The sequence below is a fragment of the Capra hircus genome, chromosome 26 (genome assembly GCF_001704415.2).
Source record: "Capra hircus breed San Clemente chromosome 26, ASM170441v1, whole genome shotgun sequence".
Taxonomy (NCBI): Eukaryota; Metazoa; Chordata; class Mammalia; order Artiodactyla; family Bovidae; genus Capra; species Capra hircus.
Window position 1 is genome coordinate 40,739,200 of NC_030833.1, and position 20,817 is coordinate 40,760,016.

General features: G+C 41.2%; 1 protein-coding gene across 3 annotated transcripts in view; it reads right to left on the reverse strand.

Moving 5' to 3' along the window:
* Positions 4,010–20,817, reverse strand: part of STAMBPL1 (STAM binding protein like 1) — a 50,902-nt gene continuing 34,094 nt past the window's right edge. For all 3 annotated transcript variants that reach the window (XM_018041652.1, XM_005698189.2, XM_005698191.3), the window contains 8 exons: positions 19,014–19,089; positions 16,749–16,844; positions 13,772–14,147; positions 11,992–12,116; positions 9,437–9,574; positions 7,187–7,299; positions 5,582–5,681; positions 4,010–4,329 (listed from right to left, as the gene is read on the reverse strand). In XM_018041652.1, coding sequence (XP_017897141.1) covers positions 4,273–4,329; positions 5,582–5,681; positions 7,187–7,299; positions 9,437–9,574; positions 11,992–12,116; positions 13,772–14,147; positions 16,749–16,844; positions 19,014–19,089 — 1,081 coding nt within the window. In that variant the 3' untranslated portion in view covers positions 4,010–4,272. The remainder of the gene's footprint in view (positions 4,330–5,581; positions 5,682–7,186; positions 7,300–9,436; positions 9,575–11,991; positions 12,117–13,771; positions 14,148–16,748; positions 16,845–19,013; positions 19,090–20,817) is intronic.

Sequence of the window (20,817 nt, forward strand, 5' to 3'; positions counted from 1 at the left end):
AGTGTCTTTTAATTTCATGGCAGCAATCACCATCTGCAGTGATTTTGGAGCCCCAAAAAATAAAGTCAGCCACTGTTTCCACTGTTTCCCCAGCTATTTTCCATGAAGTGATGGGACCAGATACCGTGATCTTCGTTTTCTGAATGTTGAGCTTTAAGCCACCTTTTTCACTCTCCTCTTTCACTTTCATCAAGAGGCTTTTTAGTTCCTCTTTACTTTCTGCCATACGGGTGGTGTCATCTGCATATCTGAGGTTATTGATATTTCTCCCAGCAATCTTGACTCCAGCTTGTGCTTCTTCCAGCCCAGCATTTCTCATGATGTACTCTGCATAGAAGTTAAATAAGCAGGGTGACAATATACAGCCTTGACATACTCCTTTTCCTATTTGGAACCAGTCTGTTGTTCCATGTCCAGTTCCAACTATTGCTTCCTGACCTGCATATAGATTTCTCAAAAGGCAGGTCAGGTGGTCTGGTATTCCCAAATCTTTCAGAATTTTCCACAGTTGATTGTGATCCACACAAAGGCTTTGACATAGTCAATAAAGCAGAAATGAATGTTTTTCTGGAACTCTCTTGCTTTTTTGATGATCCAGTGGATGTTAGCAATTTGATCTCTGGTTCCTCTGCCTTTTCTAAAACCAGCTTGAACATCAGGAAGTTCATGGTTCACGTATTGCTGAAGCCTGGCTTGGAGAATTTTGAGTGTTACTTCACTAGCGTGTGAGATGACTGCAATTGTGCGGTAGTTTTAACATTCTTTGGCATTGCCTTTCTTTGGGATTGGAATGAAAACGGACCTTTTCCAGTCCTGTGGCCACTGCTGAGTTTTCCAAATTTGCTGGCATATTGAGTGCAGCACTTTCACAGCATCATCTTTCAGGATTTGAAATAGCTCAACTGGAATTCCATCACCTCCACTAGCTTTGTTCGTAGTGGAGCCTTCGTTTTAAGGCCCACTTGACTTCACATTTCAGGATGTCTGGCTCTAGGTGAGTGATCACACCATCGTGATTATCTTGGTGGTGAAGGTCTTTTTGGTACAGTTCTTCTTGTTGACTACAGACAAATACTTAACTTCCTAATAGTCACATTGGATTAGGGAGCCCTCTAGCGGCCAAATTTTAACTTACTTAACCTCTCTCAGGAGATCCAACCAGTCCATTCTGAAGGAGATCAGCCCTGGGATTTCTTTGGAAGGAATGATGCTAAAGCCGAAACTCCAGTACTTTGGCCACCTCATGCGAAGAGGTGACTCATTGGAAAAGACTCGGATGCTGGGAGGGATTGGGGGCAGGAGGAGAAGGGGACGACAGAGGATGAGATGGCTGGATGGCATCACGGACTCGATGGACGCGAGTCTGAGTGAACTCCGGGAGTTGGTGATGGACAGGGAGGCCTGGCGTGCTGCGACTCATGGGGTTGCAGAGTCAGACACGACTGAGCGACTGAACTGAACTGAACTGAACCTCTCTGAAGGTTCTATCTCCAAATACAGTCATATTCTAAAGTATTGTGGGTTTATGACTTCAACATACAATTTCTGGGGGGACACAACTAAGCCCATAACAAGTACATACCAGGTGCCAGGCACGGAATACAAAGAGTAGCATCAAACACTGAAGAAAATTCTCAGTATTCTGAAATGACCTATATGGGGAAAGAAGGTAAAAACGGGTGGATATATGTTTATGTGTTAATATAATAGTATAACTGATACATGACAGAAACCAACACAACGTTGTAAGTCAACTATACTCCAATAAAAGGTGTAATTGGTTCTTTTTTCTACAGAAACACCAGTCTGAAAAGAAATGAACCATCTTTGCCTTTGATAGAAATGAACTATCTTCTCCTTTGAAGGTAAGGAGGTGGCAAATGGGGTTCTGGAACGGATTAATTTTCAAATGAGTGAGTTGCACTGCCTGCTGGAAACGAGCTCTGCCAGAGGAAGCACTTCCAGGGAACATCTATGGTAGCACCCACCCACAAACGCTCACACTCACACTCAGGAGAATCTCCAGGGTGACTCACATGGGTTCTGCCTCAGTCAGCCCAGCCCTCAGGGGTGTGGCCGCATGTCTGATGACTCCTCTTTCAGACACAGAGACTCTCCAGGCAGGGCAAGTCACAGGTTTGCTGCCTTCAGCTCTGGGACAAGGTTCTCCCGGCAAATCTGGCTAGTTGGGTTTGCATCCAGCAATAAGAAAACCACACGCCCTTTAAGGGCAACTTTTGCAAAATTCGTTTCAGGCCTGACATTTTACATCTCCTTGCAAGGGAATAAAAACGCCAAAAATGCCCCACTCCTTTAGGAGACATAATCTTTTTAATGAAAAGTGAGTTGTCTAATTTGCTATTCAGAAGGGATATAATAGGCTCCAAATGGTCATAGTAGCTCTTTCTGTTCTCTCCAGAAAGCTAAGAAGCTAAAAGTTCTGGGCTTTCAGTTGAGCCCTTTCTATCTCTAGGCACCATTTCAAGGCCATAGTTTTTTCATCAGATGTTTCTCATCTCACATCCTGTGATCTCTTCCTCTTTGGTTTCTACTCTGAGGATATTCATTTCTCAGTTCTGCCCAGTCCTAACAGTTATTTTTACTTGAATAAGTTATATAATCTTTTCCTGTGATCAAGTATGTCAGGATCACGCTGTCCTTAAATTCTAAGATGTTGAGGACAGCATCACTCCGGGGAAAGTGGGTTGTTTGTGGAGCCAGGTTCACAGAGGTCATTTGCCCTTAGCTGACAGAGACTATGGTCTCAAGTCTCGTGCTTTGAGCAGGCAAAGATCTGCTTCCGGGGTCTGGAAACAACTTTGCAAGCCCGTAAGTTGTCATAGGCAGAAACAAGCCACTGAGCTGCCCACAGTGAATGAGAACTGGAGTAGAAGCTGGCTGCCGTGATACCTGTATTAGGGAGCAGACAAAAGGAGGAGGAATGTCATTTCATCTAAGCACAGAGTGTAGGGAGTATTCCTTCAAGGATTACAGAAGTCCTGGCACTGAACAGTGGAAGCTTGTACATGCAGACAAGAGCATTTAGGATACCATGCCAGGAGGAAGGTAAATTTTGGGAAAGCTGTGGTTGACAGGCAAGACTTTAAAAAGAGAAATTAGATCAGGTTAGCTTGCCTTCCTTTCTTCTCCCTTTCTTTTGGGCTAAATTTTCTTCATAATGTTTCCACACTCAAGGTTTTCCTACCAATTCAACTTGTCAACACACTCCATCAGTCCCTCTTCCTTCTATTATCCATTATCTTTCAATCCAGGTAAACACTTTCATTATCCAGGTACCAGTCACAAACCCCATTCTAAGCCCATTGTATTCATGATACCCTATTGAGTTTAAACATTTTTCTTCCTATTCCCTGTGCCTTGGTTTATATGGACACTTTTAATTACAAATGTTCTTTCCAAATGATTGTATTTCTTCTTTTTGGTTGAGAATTATCAGGATTTCCCATGCCTCATTTCTTCTCCCTGTCACCCCACTGACTTCCACAGAAATAGGTTTTAAGCTTCCATCTGAGCCTTTTTTTATTCCTCTCTCAAGTGTCTCTGCTCTTACTCCTCTAAATCAAGTTCATGAATCACAGGTTATCTCAGGCCCTCTGACACCTGACCCCTGGATAGTAGCTCAGGCCCTGGTCTCCTACACTAAGATTGACGGCAGACTCTAAGCCAGGATTCCCCGGCACTGAAAATCACAGGATGGACTCAACTGTCTGCAGCTGTATTTCTTCTCACACTCTTCTTGACCACCCACAGGGAGAAGCTGCAGAAACAGATGGCCTGTCCTAGAGATCACCTGGTACTCAGAATTTCTTGTTTGGAACTACCTTTTACAGGGGAAAAAAAATAGTGAAACATCTGAAGCTCTAAAAACTCATGCAAAATACCAGACAGTATAACTTTTAAAAACTATGAATCACTATGTTGTACACCTGAAACTTATATAATACTGTACATCAACTATACATCCAAAAAATAAGCTTAAAATCAGATATGTTGTTTGCAGCACAATTTATTATGTGGTCATAGTATCCAGGCACACTAGTAGGTACTGACAACTCCACTGTAACCTCTTTTAAGACAAAGCAACCCAAAAATAAAGCGTCAAAATGTGCAAAAGTAATAAATATCAAACTCTCTGATCTAAAATGTATAAATATAAAATATCAGTCATTTCTGGAAACATCTTAAGAAAATCCGGCAACCACGGGTCCACGGTAAGCGTCTGGCGTGGAGGGTGCTAATCTGCAGAACGTATCACCTCAGATCCAGCACGATTATCTTTATGTCTTTCACCAACACATGTCTGCAGACCTAAGAAAGAAAGACTGGCTTTAGCTCATAATGTTTAACATGATTCTCTCTAGAGGAGGAGTATGAATTTCCTGATTTTAAAATGTTCCTAATTTTGAAAAATATTTCCACTCAGAACAAACATAACCATATATCCTCATTTTCAACAGCAAGAAAATATTTACAGAAGGTGCCAAGTAGCTTTCATGTTAAATAAATCCTAACTTCAAAATCATGTTTCTCTGATGTCTCAGACAGGGAACAGCCAAGCAAACAGAAAAAGATGTATTCAGATAATATTACTCTGGAGTTATACGAAGCTCATCAAAAAATGGGACTACAGTTTTCATTGAACTGCTATGAAAAACTAATTTGGTTGTATCAAGCAGTAATAATTCAAGACACATTTAATCTCATTTTCTTTAATAACTGCTTGCTTTTGGGGACTCCAAAGAAAACTATAATTGTTTAAATATATATAGACACACATATATACCGTGATGGGAAGGAAACTTTATATGTAATCAACTCCGCTACAGAAATACTCTTTCCTCTGTAAATAAAATAATAATGACAAGACATCCGAAGGAAATACAAAGACTTTGATTAAGTTTTTGAGATAAGGAAATTCTAAACCAAGCAATAAAGGGTTTTATCCTTTATCATACTGCTACTATTTCCCTCTTAAAAAACAGAGGCTTATTTGTTTTATAACTGGAGATTTATACCTCTTAATCTTCATCTATTTCACCCTGTAAACCCCCTACCCTCTGTCAACCACCCATTTGTTCTCTGTATCTATTACTGTTTTAATTCTGTTTTTCAGATTCCACATATAAGTGAAATCATATGGTATTTGTCTTTCTCTGTATGATTTATTCCACTTAGCATAATACCCTATAGATTCATCCATGTTGTTGCAAATGACAAGATTTTATTTTTTTATGACTGAATAATATTTCACTGTGTGCGTGTGTGTGTGTGTGTGTGTGTGTGTGTGTACATATACAATGCCTCATCTTTTTAAGCCACAGGGGTGTAACATACAGCATAAGGAATATAGTCAATAATATTGTAATAACTTAGTATGGGGACGGATAGTACTAGACTTACTGTGGTGATCATTTCATAAGGTATGAAAATGTTACTAAAATGTCCAACTGAAACTAACATATTACATCAGCTATATTTCAATTTTCAATTTTTTAAAAAAGGAAGGGGTGAAAAGTAAATACTGTGTACAGAAAATAATCAGCATTGTCTATCTACTCACACTGAACAGCCTGGGGTCCTTGGTGTGTGGATGAAAGCCCTTCTTTTTACAAGCGGAAACCTCAACCATGCCAGCGTCAGTGAGCCTGAAGATGCCGGTGCTAAATTTTAGGGAAAAAAGGTACAAAAATTGAGGATCATCTGGGCTTTGCAGATGTTTTATTTGAATGGCACATGCATACATATTCCTCAAATGGAATGGAGAAAGAAGTTACAAACTATAAACTTTACAGTTTTTTTTTTTAAATCAATATTGTGCTGGTGGCCTCGAGGAAGACTGGAGGTACCAGTGCTAATGCCAAGCGCCCGAAGGACAGTAACGGGGCAGTGGGACACCTCAGAGGAAAAGCCAAGACCCCATGGGAAGAAATTACAAGTGACGGATATTTCTATCCTCTATCTATCGTGTATGCCGACATACATAAAATGACTGGCACACTCATTTTATCACACTTCACTTACAGCCCTTTAATGATATTGCATTTTTTACAAATTGAAGGATTGTGGCAATCTTTCATTAAGCACGTCTACCGGAACCATTTTCCCAACAGCATCTGCTCACTTCAAATCTCTCTGTCACATTTTGGTAATTCTCACGATACTTCAGATTTTTTTGTTATTGTATTTGTTATGGAAAAGCATCATCAGTGATCTTTGCGGTTACTTCTCTGACTTGGTGAAGACTCAGATGATAGCATTTCTGAGTAATATGGTTTTTTAAAATTTAAGGTCTGTACAGTGTTTAGACATAATGCTATCACACACTTAACAGACTACAGTGTGAACCAAAGTGTTATGTGCACTGGGAAACCAAAATATTCATGTGACTTGCGGTAGCTGCTTTATCGTGGTGGTCTGGAACTGCATCTGCAGTATTTCTAAGGTATAACTAATATTTATACAGTCACAGCAAATATGTATTGAGTGCTGGCTATAGTTCCAGGCACCATGCTAAGCCCTTTACATAAACTGTCATCTAGGTTCACCCTCATATTAATCTGTGATGGGCAGGTATCAGGGATCTGACAAGATGGAGGCTCACAGTGGTCGCTAATCAAGCTGGGATTCCAGTGGCTGACTCCTCTGCTCATAACTGTGCTGAAATAATCATCATCCCCAAGACTTAAGATTTTGGAGATAATTAAGCTAAATCTGGACATTTTCTTTCTTTCTTTTTTTATTGGCCACACTGTGTGGGAAGAGGATCTTAGTTCCCTGACCAGGGATCGAACTCATGCCCCCACGAATGGAAGTGTGAAGTCCCAACCACTGGGCCACCAGGGAATTCCCTGAGCTGGACATCTTCTCACAAAAGAAATCATACAACAGAACCAGGATCCCAAATGGCAAACTGAAACATCTGGTTTATCCACTTCAAGGTCACATTAAGTAAAGAAAGAATTCTATGGTAATTCTACCATGGGAAAGACCTTAAAAAGCAAAAGACCGCAGAGCTACACATATTTGGAAGCCAGCAGGAGCCGATCTCTTTTCCCTAAGGGCACGGTGTACGGCTTATCCAAGGGCTTCAGCCTGGTGTGTGGGCACACCTGAACCCAGCAGCCCCAGACGAAACCCTACTTACACCCTCTTGAGTTCCACTTACTCTTTATGCTTTGGGGAACAGACGATGGCAATGGCCTCTGGCAACATGAGCTGATAGGAACAGTGAGTGTGGAGATCAACACTGGATAAGAAAGCAGTCTGGGTTGGATGTGTCTATAAAAAGAAAAGAGGACAATCTTACTGAACAAGCAACTGATAAGTCTTAACCAAAACCAGAGCCCATTCCAAGAAAAAACTCTAGCTATTTGCTTTATCTTTTTTACCACCATTAATCAAATAAGGATTTTGAAAAATGTCATACTGAAATAATCCTTCCCTTCATACATCTATGGAATAACTATGACTTTGAAAAGAGACTCTCGGGAATGTTTATATACTTTCTGCTTATTGGGAAAGATAAAACTGGAGATTTGCCAGAGGCTTTAAACAGATCCTCAATTAATCATTGCAACTCATCTGGGAGATACTTATTATTAATATCTCAGTTTTATGTATAGAGATCCTGAGGCTCCTTTAAGTAACTTGCCTGCAAGGAACAGAACCTCGACTGCAAGATACCTAAGATATGAAACTGTGGACTCAGAAGGAAAATTCTTGCTAAATATATCCCACTATGCTGGTGTCCTTTCATGGGTCTCCACGCCCTACAATAAGAGAAAGGAATTCTCAGAGCTGTTGAAGATGTTTGGTGCTCATCTTGGATGACGAGAGGAAAGGGGAGATTATAAATTAAAAGAACTATCTTCTGGGTTTTGGAAGTGTTTATGAGAGGCAAATCAGAAGTCTATATTTGACTATGAAAAATACATGCACTCATAATGATTTTTAAATTCACAATAAACTCCAACCACTTTCGAAAAGGAATGTGACCACTTAAATCATGAATCCAAGGTTGTATTCATGCTGGGTCCTGGCTTCCTCACTTACTAGTTGTAAGCAAAAAACTGAAAAAATTCTTTAACATCCTTATACCTATGTCATCAGTTGTAAAATAATGATAATAATAATTTTCTTAATGGGATTACTATGAAAATTAAGTGAGATAACCAATGTAAAATTCATAGAACAGTGCCCAGTACACAGAAAGCTGTCAAAATCATTAGCTGTTATGATTGCTGTTATTGCCATTACTGTTATTTTAATATTGTTATTAAATATTTCTCTATAAAGCAAGCAAAATAAAAGGTAGTTCTTTCTCAGTCTTTGGTGAGACGACTTGTTCCTACCCCAGGCCCAGTGTGAGACTGGATGGAAAAATGTTCACCAAATAGAGAAAACATGGATAGTAAAAGTACCGTATCATCACCAATAACAATTGCTTCAATATTCTGGGTCCCAAGAAGAAAATGTGTTGAGAAATTCACTGACATACGAAGTCCATTATTATGTCCTCATTTTATGGAAGAAAAGCTGATGCTGAGATTGCTTAAATCACTTGCCAACATTCCTACAGTGAATTCTTAGCAGAGCTGATATTTAAATTCATGTCTTTCGATTTGTAAGCCCTGTCCTGCTTCTATGGTGGCTTGGTAAATGTTGGAACACAAATTTTTGGTCCCACTCTGTGGCTATATAAGCAACGGCACAAATATCTGTGGCCTGTAGAGGTCTTTATACAGTGGAGTGTACGGTCCCTATTTGACAAGTACAAACATTGTTTACAAGAAACATTTTCAGAAATTTTCTTAATCTACTTTAGACCCACAGCCAGTGGAAAAGGAATATTAATAATTGTCTAATCACATTAGACAGAAAGTGAAAGAAAGCGAAGTCACTTCAGTCGTGTCCGACTCTTTGTGACCCAATGGTCAGTAGCCTACCAGGCTCCTCAGTCCATGGGATTTTCCAGGCAAGAATACTGGAGTGGGTTGCCATTTCCTTCTCCAGGGGATCTTCCCGACCCAGGGATCGAACCCAGGTCTCCAGCACTGCAGACAGAGCTTTACCCTCTGAGCCACCAGGGAAGCCCAGGCCTGTATTAGACTACAGGAAATCATTAAGACAAGCCAACCTGACTTCCAAAAGTTTCTCTTTTAACTTGGAATGGTAGAAAAAAAGCATATTTATAACAGCCCTCTCCAAATGCAGATTTGACATATTTAGACATTGCCTCACATTGAAGAAAATGCTTTAATATGATGACATTTATTACACTTGGAAAAATGAAAAATAATTCATTATTTCGATTAAGCTGAAATTCCTCCAGGAGGAAAAAAGCCTCACACACACACACACACACACACACACACACAAACCAACAACAGCCTAAAACCCAAAAGGTCGAACGTACATGGATCCACCCCAGGGTGAGGAGATCGTGTTGATCCTGAACACCGAATAATTCTTCTACATTCTCCACGTCACAGTAGTCTGGGCCCGCAGACTGCTTTGGCACTATTAAGTGGGTAATAGTAAATTCATTATGTGTCTGAAAAACAAAGAGCAAAGAGAATAATAAACACCGGAGAGGAAAAAAAAAAAGAAAGCCTGAGTAGGAAGTGTAATGTTTTAATAAGACTAGAAAGCACCCACCACTTACATCATCCTCCCAACCTGCATCACAATTCAAAAACAAAGGCCCAGACCTGAAAACGGACCATTTACCAAAAACATTGAGAGACAATTGTTTGGCGCTTGAAACCCATTTTCACAACAGAACAATGTACCATAAATAGGAATCAGTATCCTGGGCTGATCCCCGGAAGTTTAGATAGTAAGTAAAACGCTGCATTAGAACTGCCATAGAAAAATCAGAATAAGATAACAGCAGGTTTCTCTGGAAGGGGAGATGGTCATTAAATAAGTCTGTGGTTTTATTGAAGGACAATTTCTAATGGTTTGTGAAGGTTGATGGTCTTTCTTATTATTTAATTTCACCTGAAGACTCACGACTTTCTTTTACTATTGCAGGGAGGGATTCACAGGGAGTTTTCACAATTAAGACACTGTTTTGGATAGGCAGTTAGATAAAGGGGAAAGAAAAAAATCTTTTATCCCTTTGTTGTTATTCAGTCATTAAATCACGTCTGACTCTTTGCGACCCCGTGGACTGTGGCACGCCAAGCCTTCCTACCCTTCACTCTCTCTCACAGTTTGCTCAAACTCATGTCCATTGAGTCAGCGATGCCAACCAACATCTCACCCTCTGTGACTCCCTTCCCCTCCTTTATCCCCTTAGGTAAAAGATAAAGAGTTGAAAGGAAGAGGGTTGTAGTGATAGGATCCTCAGATAAGAGATGTTTGTGCAGTGAGGAGCTATCCCTTCTTCGATAGCACCATCCTGTCTCTGCTCTCAGGATGCTTCTGCAAACTGGGCACTATTCCTATGACCTTGATTATAACACTTCCCTCCACCCCAGCCCCTCCTTTCATGGCTAACTTTATGTATTCTAAATATATATAATGTAAATATTACCTTTCAAGGGAAGCCCCCTTTTTTCTAATTTTAAAAATCATGTATTCATTTTAATTTGGCTGCACTGGGTCTTAGTTGCTGCATGTGGGATCTAGCTCCTTGTCCAGGGATCGAACCCAGGCCCCCTGCATTGGGAGTGCAGAGTCTTAGCCACTGGATCACCATACACCTTCCCAGGATACCCTACACTTCCACTGAGAGCACCCAGCTCCATTTATAATTAGTCATCTGTCTGGTTCTTTGTAAGCATCATACAGGTATCATGTGGCAAGACTGTGGCTGTTGCAGGCTTCTGAATGCCAACATCTAGGGCAGGGCCTGTGAATATTTGTTTGATGAAGGGATAAATGTAGAATGAATGAATCAATCAAACTAAGTACAACTTGTGGTCTTGGGGAAGACACAGCCATAGCATACTGCCTCCCTGCAGGGCAACGAAGGTAGCTGTGGGGAGGAAATGACAGGTTATTCTGTGCTTATCTTCTCTGCTTCCTCTGCCTGGAGGAAACCATGATGACGCAACACTGGAATACAGTAGGAGAATGTGTGTTGAATGAAAGCGAAGTCAAGTCGCTCAGTCGTGTCTGACTCTTAGCGACCCCATGGACTGCAGCCTCCCAGGCTCCTCCTTCCATGGGATTTTCCAGGCAAGAGTACTGGAGTGGGTTGCCATTTTTTTCTCCAGGGGATCTTCCTGACTCAGGGATTGAACCTGGGTCTCCCGCATTGCAGGCGGACGCTTTACCCTCTAGGCCACCAGGGAATGAAACATATCATTAAATCACAGTCCTCAAGTAAATGTTTAGGAATGAAAATGTGCCTGGATTCAGAAATATAAACTGATACCCCAAAGAGAGTATATTTTTCTTGAAGTAGAAAAATATACGCTTCTTCTCTCTTTTATCTCCTTCTAGTTTGACATTGTCTTTCATTACTTTTTTCTGATAAAATCTTCCATACTTAAATATGACCGGTGCTATGTGATTGCGGTTTGCTGAAACCACTGCTTTAAAGAAAACAACACCACCCTAGCTTTATTCATCACATACCTGAAAAAGGGTGGCAAGATTATCACTTACAAGCAAGTTGAGTTAATTATAGGAATACATCCAAAACTAACAATTGCAAGGGAAATCTGATTTAGAAAACTAGACAGTTCTGGAAATCTGAAAACCCCCCTTTTTCTAAACAAAGACTTAATTTACAGTGTGATTAGTTCTTTACAACAAACTTTATAGCCTCCCTGAGATTTTGTGATCTATTTTCTAGAAGGATAATTCCATTAATGACAGTATTTTTATCGCATTAATCTATATACAGGTAATTTCATAATGACACTGAGGATGTTTTTGTTCTGCTCAACTCATCACAAGAAAGCCAGTTTTACTGACAGTATCCTGTGCAGAGAAGACATGAAACACAGTCCATACCAGCTTCCCACAGAGTATTCCACAGGTTTCTATTCCTCTCACTGTATTGGATTCTGCCAGCAGCAGAAATCTGTGGCAAAGATCTCTTGATAAAACGACACATCTCAGTCCTTCAACCACGAAATCTAAGAAACAGAAAAGGGAGAAAAAGCTAAAAAAACACACCTTACATCCCATCCCTCAAGTGACTACAGATAAATATAAATTCTAAAAATGAGATTATCTGGTGCTCCCCTCCCTGCATTTTGTTTTAAAACTTATCAAAGTGAACAGTGACCAGAATGAAGGTAGAATTGCCCTTTGCATACAGATTGATTGTGTGTAAGTGGGAAGGTGCAAGCGCTTTTCCATCGTGGGGTCTTAGATCCACTGTTCACATGCGTGCGTGTTGTTTTCACTTGGCACAAAGCACAGGAGCTGCAGACAACACATCTCATATTCTGCAAGCCTTAGCATACTCTTTTTCGTGTTTGCCATGTGTTGCTTATATCTTATGGGAGTTGGTCGTCATTAAGTAATAGCGCCATGTTTTCAGCAATAACTAGCAGTAATTTATAGCATGACTGCTTATCATAAGTCTTTCCAAACAAAAAGAAATACAAACTCCATCTGACAGTGTTTGCTGGGAAATTTTCCCACTTGGTTTTGGAAATCTGCCAGCACTGATGTAACAGTCCCAAGCAGCACTAATTCTTGGCAGAGACACATAATCCATTGGGAGGTTAACCACCCATGTGTGTGGGGCCTCCTGGGCCAGGGAAATGCTAAATATTTACATTTAATGACTGAGCAAAGTTCTGGACAAACAAGTTTGCCAGCATCTTCTTTCTTCTCCAGTGTTAAGTGTTTACCTTTTAGGATTTATGGTTTCTTGATTAAAATACATGAATGAAAAAAATGCTCAGAATTTTTCTCTTCTAAAATATCTGTACCGTGATCAAATATAATCTTGTTTATTATGCAGTCTCTGCTCTGCTGCTGCTGCTGCTAAGTCGCTTCAGTCGCGTCCGACTCTGCGACCCCAGAGACAGCAGCCCAACAGGCTCCCCTGTCCCTGGGATTCTCCAGGCAAGAACACGAGTGGGTTGCCATTTCCTTCTCCAAGGCGGGGAAGTGAAAAGTGAAAGTGAAGTCGTTCAGTCGTGTCTGACTCTTCGCGACCCCGTGGACTGCAGCCTACCAGGCTCCTCCGCCCATGGGATTTTCCAGGCAAGAGTACTGGAGTGGGCTGCCACTGCCTTCTCTGAGTCTCTGCTCTATCAGGGGGCAAATCACATTTTCTGACTGTTAAGGTTACATATAGCAAAACGCAGATGACACAGTCATTCATACCACATCATACAGGGGAACTACCACGGCTCATGATAAAATGAGTAGACCCTGCCCAAATGTCACAGAAATATGGTTCCATAGCGAACAGACTTGTGGACACAGTGAGGGGAAGGAGAGGATGGAACAAATTAAGTCAGTAGCATTGAAACATATACATCACCATATATAAAATTAGATAGCCAGTGGAAATTTGCTGTATGACCCACAGAGCTCAAATCTGGTGCTCTGTGACAACCAAGAGGGGTGGGATGGGGTGGGAGGTGGGAAGAGGGGCTCAAGAAGGGGGGACATATGTATACCGATGGCTGATTCGTTGATGTATGGCAGAAACCAACACAATATTGTAAAGCAGTTATCCTCCAATTGAAAATAAATAAATTAAAAAAAATGAAAAACAAACAAACCAAAAAAAAGGTGATTGCATGTCTTGTGGGCGTGTATCACTTACTCTGAACAGCACTTAGAGTGGCAGCTGGCTTTAAGGCCCTGTTGACGGGAGGTGAGTGGCCAGCATAACTGGTTGCGTCACTTTTATTAGACTGATCTACAAGTACATTCAGCAAGGAATTGTTCTGGTGTGTGGAAAAGCAGGACAAAGCACTGCCATCGATCTGCTCTGACAGTGCCGGCGTTTCCTGGCTTCGCAGCTGACTCCGGGCTAATTCCTGACTCCGGGCTAATTCCTGCTTCTTGAGCTGATCTTCAAAAATCGAAAACTGCTCTGACTCCAGCTGCTGCTGGCGCATCTGGGCGATCCTCTTCCTTTCCGCCTCAATCAACCTCTGATGCTCCAGTCTTTTGAGGATTTCAGCTTTGTATTTGTTCTAGAAAATGTGGTTGCCACAGGAAAAGGTTAGTTTCCAGGCCAAAAAAGCAGGTGCTTTCAATCTCCCAGCAGACACAGCTATATATTCCCACATGCCTACAGGGACACTCCTGAGACCACCAGAGAAATATACAACATAGTGGCTGCTGCTGCTGCTGCTAAGTCGCTTCAGTCGTGTCCGACTCTGTGCGACCCCACAGACGACAGCCCATCAGGCTCCGCTGTCCCTGGGATTCTCCAGGCAAGAACACTGGAGTGGGTTGCCATTGCCTTCTCCAATGCATGAAAACGAAAAGCGAAAGTGAGGTCGCTCAGTCATGTCCAACTCTTTGTGACCCCATGGACTGTAGCCCACCAGGCTTTTCCGTCCATGGGATTTTCCAGGCAAGAGTACTGGAGTGGGAACATAGTGGCAAAAGCCCCTTAATCTGATTTCAGGAGCAGTTTGGAGTCCACTCATGTTTTACCAGAGATGAGCCAGGATAATCAAGTTCCCTCCATTCTCCTGTGCTTTTAAATACTAGAAAATCAAAGTCAGGACTGTCTGCATAGCCTCGCTGATCAGACCATTTCACAGAAGGGTCATATTACCCTAGACTGCACTGTCCAGTATAGTAGCTACTAGCCACATGTGACTACTGAAATTTAATTAAAATGAAATGAAATCCGAAATTCAATCCCCCAGTCTCACTAGCCATGTGTTAAGTACCATAGGTTGGTGGCTCCCATATGAGACAGCGCCAGAGAGAACACTGCCATCATCATCCGAAGCTTTTAGGGACAGTACCAACCTTGAACCCTTTAGAATCGGACTCTTGAAGTCACAGTGCTGGGACTTAATGGAGAAGGGGGTATCCCTAAAAAGTGGTTCTCAGAATGGGGTCATCATCTCTATCAGAACAAATTAATTGGAGCTTTGTTAAAAATGATGATTCCCAAACTCCCCAGCCTTAACAAAAATATCTAGGGTCAGAGAATTAATCTTTAAGAAGCTTCCCAAATAATTCTGTTGAAAACTAAACTTTGGGAGCTACTAGGAGGCAGGAGCGAGGTGGGGGGCATAGTTTAAAGCAGCACTTTATGTTCACGAATCCCCTGGGTCCTGTTACAGGGCAGCCTGGCATTCAGCAGGTCTGGGGAGGGGCCAGAGAATCTGCATTCTACCAGACTGCAGGTGATGTGAGTGTTGCCTGCAGCAAAGGCTTACTGCCATGTCCATGTCTCCCAGACATAAAGGCTGCCACGCTACCCCCCCAAATATTTCTACTTGTCATATACTTGGGATCCTATTGTGGACTATCCTTAGTGTCACTAACAGCAGACCACAACTGCTGACGCTGTTCCTCCCAGAGAGCAGAGGGGACTAGCGTTCACACCGCTGAGTAGGGAGGGGAACTCAAAAGGCTTTGCTCCCCTCTTCCTGTTGTCCTGTCTGGGCCGCCAAAATTACTTCAATCTTTCGCGTGTGTGCTTGCTAAGTCACTTCAGTCGTGTCTGATTTTTTGCGATGCTATGGACTGCAGCCCATCAGGCCCCTCTGTCCATAGGGATTTTCCAAGCAGGAATACTGGAGTAGGTTGCCATGCCCTCCTCCAGGGGAATCTTCCTGACCAAGGTCAGGCAGGGTCTTTACCACTTTAACCCTTTCCCAGGGGCCACCTGGGAAGCCCCAGTCTTTGACAGTTCCAATCAGATGGTCACTATCCACACTGGAGGGAATCTTCTGATTCCACCTTCCTTCTGTTACCCAGTGCACACGGCTCACGCAGGCCTACTTCCAGGACACCAAAGGAAGTAAACAAGGCCTGTGACCGTGTTCAGCAGCAACGAGACTGGACTGAACTGAGAATCAGCAATAGTGAAACTTTCAAAGCACATAAACACACAGTCAAACAAAACAGCAAAACCGAAGCTGTGAACCTTAAGAGTTCAAGTGCTGAACTGGAATATCTTATAGACTGATCGGTCAGTTTCATCACTCAGTGCCCTTTGATCTCAGACATAAGTTTTCTTTTCACTCTCTATTTAAGAAGAATCCAGAAGTCATCATCCTTTGATGATATGATTACATTTCACTCATATGGCTAGATATTATTCTATGTTATTATAGTAAGTATAATATTTCAGAATATAATAACATAACATTAAAACATTTAAGAATCGAATTAGATACCTCAGAAACTATGTACTACTCTCCCTACCTCTCTTACTGCCTCCTTTCATTGCTAAAGAGCAGCCACCTGGTTCAAGATTAAACTGGCAAGAGTTGGTCAAAAGGCTCTGTTTATTCTTTTTTTTTCCCCAACTTTAAACTTTTAATTTTGTGTTGGGGTATAGCCAACTGACAATGTTGTGGTAGCCTCACGTAAACAGTGAAGGAACACTCTGGTTAAATTACTATAGAAAGTCTATTTTCTAATGTTTCACTTTATTAGATCTTGTTGGGGAATAAAAATTTAAACATCGTTATGTTTTCCATCACTGTTTCTCTAATTTTAACTTAAATGCATATGAGATTTGAAAAACTCATGAAAATAAAATAAAAAAAAATATTTGCACAGAAAACAATTCATGAAATAAATGTACCAATTGAACTTACTTTGCTTTGCAAATATTCTTGGTATTCTACGTTATATTTCTTTAAAAGGTCCTTTTTCAATTCGTCTGTCCTTGGGAATGCAATCTCCTTCAGTTTCTTTTAAAAATACATATATACATACTGATTAGTAGAATTTTCAGTATAGTCTTTCAGATCATCAGCTGAGAAAGGAAAACAACTGGTATGTGTATTAGAAATCAAGACACAAGTCACCAAACAGGAAGGTGGAAAAATCAATATTTTCTAGGGCTCCAAAATACAACTTTTCAGTAGAGAAGAGGAAAAATTATCCCCTTTGTAAGACCTTATTGACTCCACTGGTTAGGGAAGCATTTTGTATAGGGAGGTACCTCATTTTCGGGTAGTGGATTTGTAACTGCACATTCCATGGTATGTAAATTATATGGCATCACAGTTAAAAGGGACATTGGAGAACACGGTAAGTAGAGATCCCTAGGCTTAGTGGGACTGTAAAAAGCAGCTGAGGCACCTTTTATAAAAATATAGATCCCCAAGCCTAACCCCAGGTTTACTAAATCAACATAGTCAGAGAAAGCATTGGGATCTGTATCTCAAACAACTTCTCAGTGATTCCTGCTTGATGGCATGAAAATACCATCCAAGTACCCACCCCAGCCTTAGTACAGATGAGGAAACAAAGGCTCAGAGAGATCAAAAGGCTTGTCCAGCGTCATATAACTGACTTATGGTCTCCTTATGACTAAAACCCAAAATGCCTAACTTTAGCTAAGCTCTTCCATTAAAATTTCTGTGCTCTTAATTTTCTGTCATCCATTGATCCATTTATTCAATGAGCACAAACAGAAAATATCCTTTTGCAGAATTTTTTCTCTATAAGTGAAAATAAGAATAATCCTAAACTAGAGTGGGCTTCCCTTGTAGCTCAGTCGGTAAGCAATCTGCCTGCAATACAGGAGACCTGAGCTCAATCCCTGGGCCAGGAAGATCCCCTGGAGAAGGAAACGGCGACCCCCTCCAGCATTCTTGCCTGTAAAATCCTATGGACAGAGGAGCCTGGCAGGCTGCAGTCCATGGGGTTGCAAGAGTCGGACATGACTTAGCAACTAAACCACCACCACCAAATAAGAGTAAAAGAGTCATCTTGGCAGCCTAACACCTTGGTTTCCATCCAGAACTTTCTGACATTAAATGAACAAGAGAACTGAAGGGAAATGTTACATGAAGGCTGGATGAGGAAGGACCCTTCAGACAGTGCACAGAAATTTAACAATGAAGATGACCATTTGTGTTCTACTTACAGGCACCCTCAGGCCTGACATAACTGGTTGTTGTAGTTTAGTTGCTAAGTGGTGTCTGACTCTTTTGTGACACCATGGAATGTAGCCCACCATGCTCCTCTGTCCATGGGATTTCCCAGGCAAGAATACTGGAGTAGGTTGCCATTTCCCTCTCCAGGGGATCTTCCTGACCCAGGGATCAAACCCACATCTCCTGCATTGCAGGTGGATTCACGACCACTGAGCCACAAGGGAATCCCGACATAACTGGCTAAGAGAGTTTTTATTCCATTATGCGGTAAAATATTTTTGGAGAGTAATTTCAAATTTCATGTTGTGATTGACTTTGTATACAGTATCTCCAACACATAAAATCAATCCAAACTACTTAAGAGAAATAAATGGAAAACATTGCTTAAATGTTATCTAAGAGGATATATTCTCAGCTAAAGATATTTGAAACTATATATGTAGCAAACATTGCTGCTAAATAAAAACATTTCAATAGCCTTCCTTTTCCTTTGGAATATTTCAGGTCACTCACTAAAGACTTCATTGTCTAAGAGGTGAGTACTATAAGAAGAAAATGACTAGAACTTTGTGGCTGCTTTGATAATCAACACTGATTTTCAAATAGGTATTGAGTTGAGAATTGTATGGAATAATCAAAACCAGCCAAAATGATTGTCTTAAATAAGTATGGGGAAAGAGACAACTATTCTTTCAATCTCTGAGAGTAATCATAAAATAATTCCTTCTTCATATCGTTAAGATCAAGTGCATTCTTGATTTTTTTCTTTTCTTCTCCCAGTTTTAAGTAAACATCTCACAGTAATGATGACTAAAGGTCTAAGAAGAGATTGAAATATCACAGCTAATGGAATGATTTTTTTTTTTTTGCACCGAAACTCTCGAGAGGATTAGACAGAGGAGGAAAGAAAAGGGATGAATCAATAATGGATACTTGGGGAACTTGAACCTCCGGAGAGAGTTGATCACTCAATACCTTCATAATATCTTGCTTTTCGGGTACTGCACATTGCTGGTAATCCCGATGGTTGGGAAGCTTTTCTACAAATAAACTGGAGAAAGAGAAAACACATCCTTAGAGTTATATGACAGAAAAAGCTCAGTGATGGTTTCTAATATAAGAACGAACCTCCTTTTCAAAAGGACATGGTTAATGACATTTTTTATGTGTACTCGTGTCCAACTCTTTGTGACCCTATGGACTGTAATCCGCCAGGCTATTCCTTCATGGGATTGTCCAGGCCAGAATACTGGAGTGGGTTGCCATTTTCCTTTTTATTTAACCTATATTCTTTCCACCTGCCATCAAAGGTTGGTATGAATATGATTCTGGCATTACAGAGGAGTTAAGCTCGGCAAACTAAGCACTGAGGTTAAGAGGGTTAAAGTCAGGATGCTCCTCAACAGATCACATCACTTTAGTTTTTCTCAGGTCTTGGGCACTTAACCCCACTAGAGCACCATTCTACTTGTGATAGTGCTGGCAACACTGAGTATCACGTGAAAATGTAAGAGTTCGGAAAGATGGATAAAAGACACCTTCTCACAGAACAGATTCAAAGGGCCACTGATGAACCAGCAGTGCCATGGTGTGAAAGTCACCCAGTTGTGCCCAACTCTTTGTAATCCCATGGAATAGTCCATGGAATTCTCCAGGCCAGAATACTGGAGTGGGTAGCTGTTCCCTTCTCCAGGGGATCTTCCCAACTCAGGGATCAAACTCAGGTTTCCCACATTGCGGGAGGATTCTTTACCAACTGAGCCACCAGGGAAGCCTGACATGGTATACATATGTGTATTAAAACCTTGTATATGAAAATTCATAACTCAGATAAATGTCAGCCAGAATCCTTAACGGAATCTCACAGGCCAGTAATGTTCAAAATTCTCCAAGCCAGGCTTCAGCAATACGTGAACCGTGAACTTCCTGATGTTCAAGCTGGTTTTAGAAAAGGCAGAGGAACCAGAGATCAAATTGCCAACATCTGCTGGATCATCAAAAAAGCAAGAGAGTTCCAGAAAAACATCTATTTCTGCTTTACTGACTATGCCAAAGCCTTTGACTGTGTGGATCACAATAAACTGTGGAAAATTCTGAAAGAGATGGGAATACCAGACCACCTGACCTGCCTCTTGAAAAACCTATAATAGTTAGAACTGGACATGGAACAGACTGGTTCCACATAGGAAAAGGAATACGTCAAGGCTGTATATTGTCACCTGCTTATTTAACTTATATGCAGAGTACATCATGAGAAACGCTGGGCTGGAAGAAGCACAAGCTGGAATCAAGATTGCTGGAAGAAATATCATAACCTCAGATATGCAGATGACACCACCCTTATGGCAGAAAGTGAAGAGGAACTAAAAAGCCTCTTGATGAAAGTGAAAGAGGAGAGTGAAAAAGTTGGCTTAAAGCTCAACATTCAGAAAATGAAGATCATGGCATCTGGTCCCATCACTTCATGGGAAATAGATGGGGAAACAGTGGAAACAGTGACAGACTATTTTTGGGGGCTCCAAAATCACTGCAGATGGTGATTGCAGCCATGAAATTTAAAGATGCTTACTCCTTGGAAGGAAAGTTATGACCAATCTAGATAGTATATTCAAAAGCAGAGACATTACTTTGCCAACAAAGGTCCATCTAGTAAAGGCTATGGTTTTTCCAGTGGTCATGTATGGATGTGAGAGTTGGACTCTGAAGAAAGCTGAGCGCTAAGGAATGGATGCTTTTGAACTGTGGTGTTGGAGAAGACTCTTGAGAGTCCCTTGGAGTG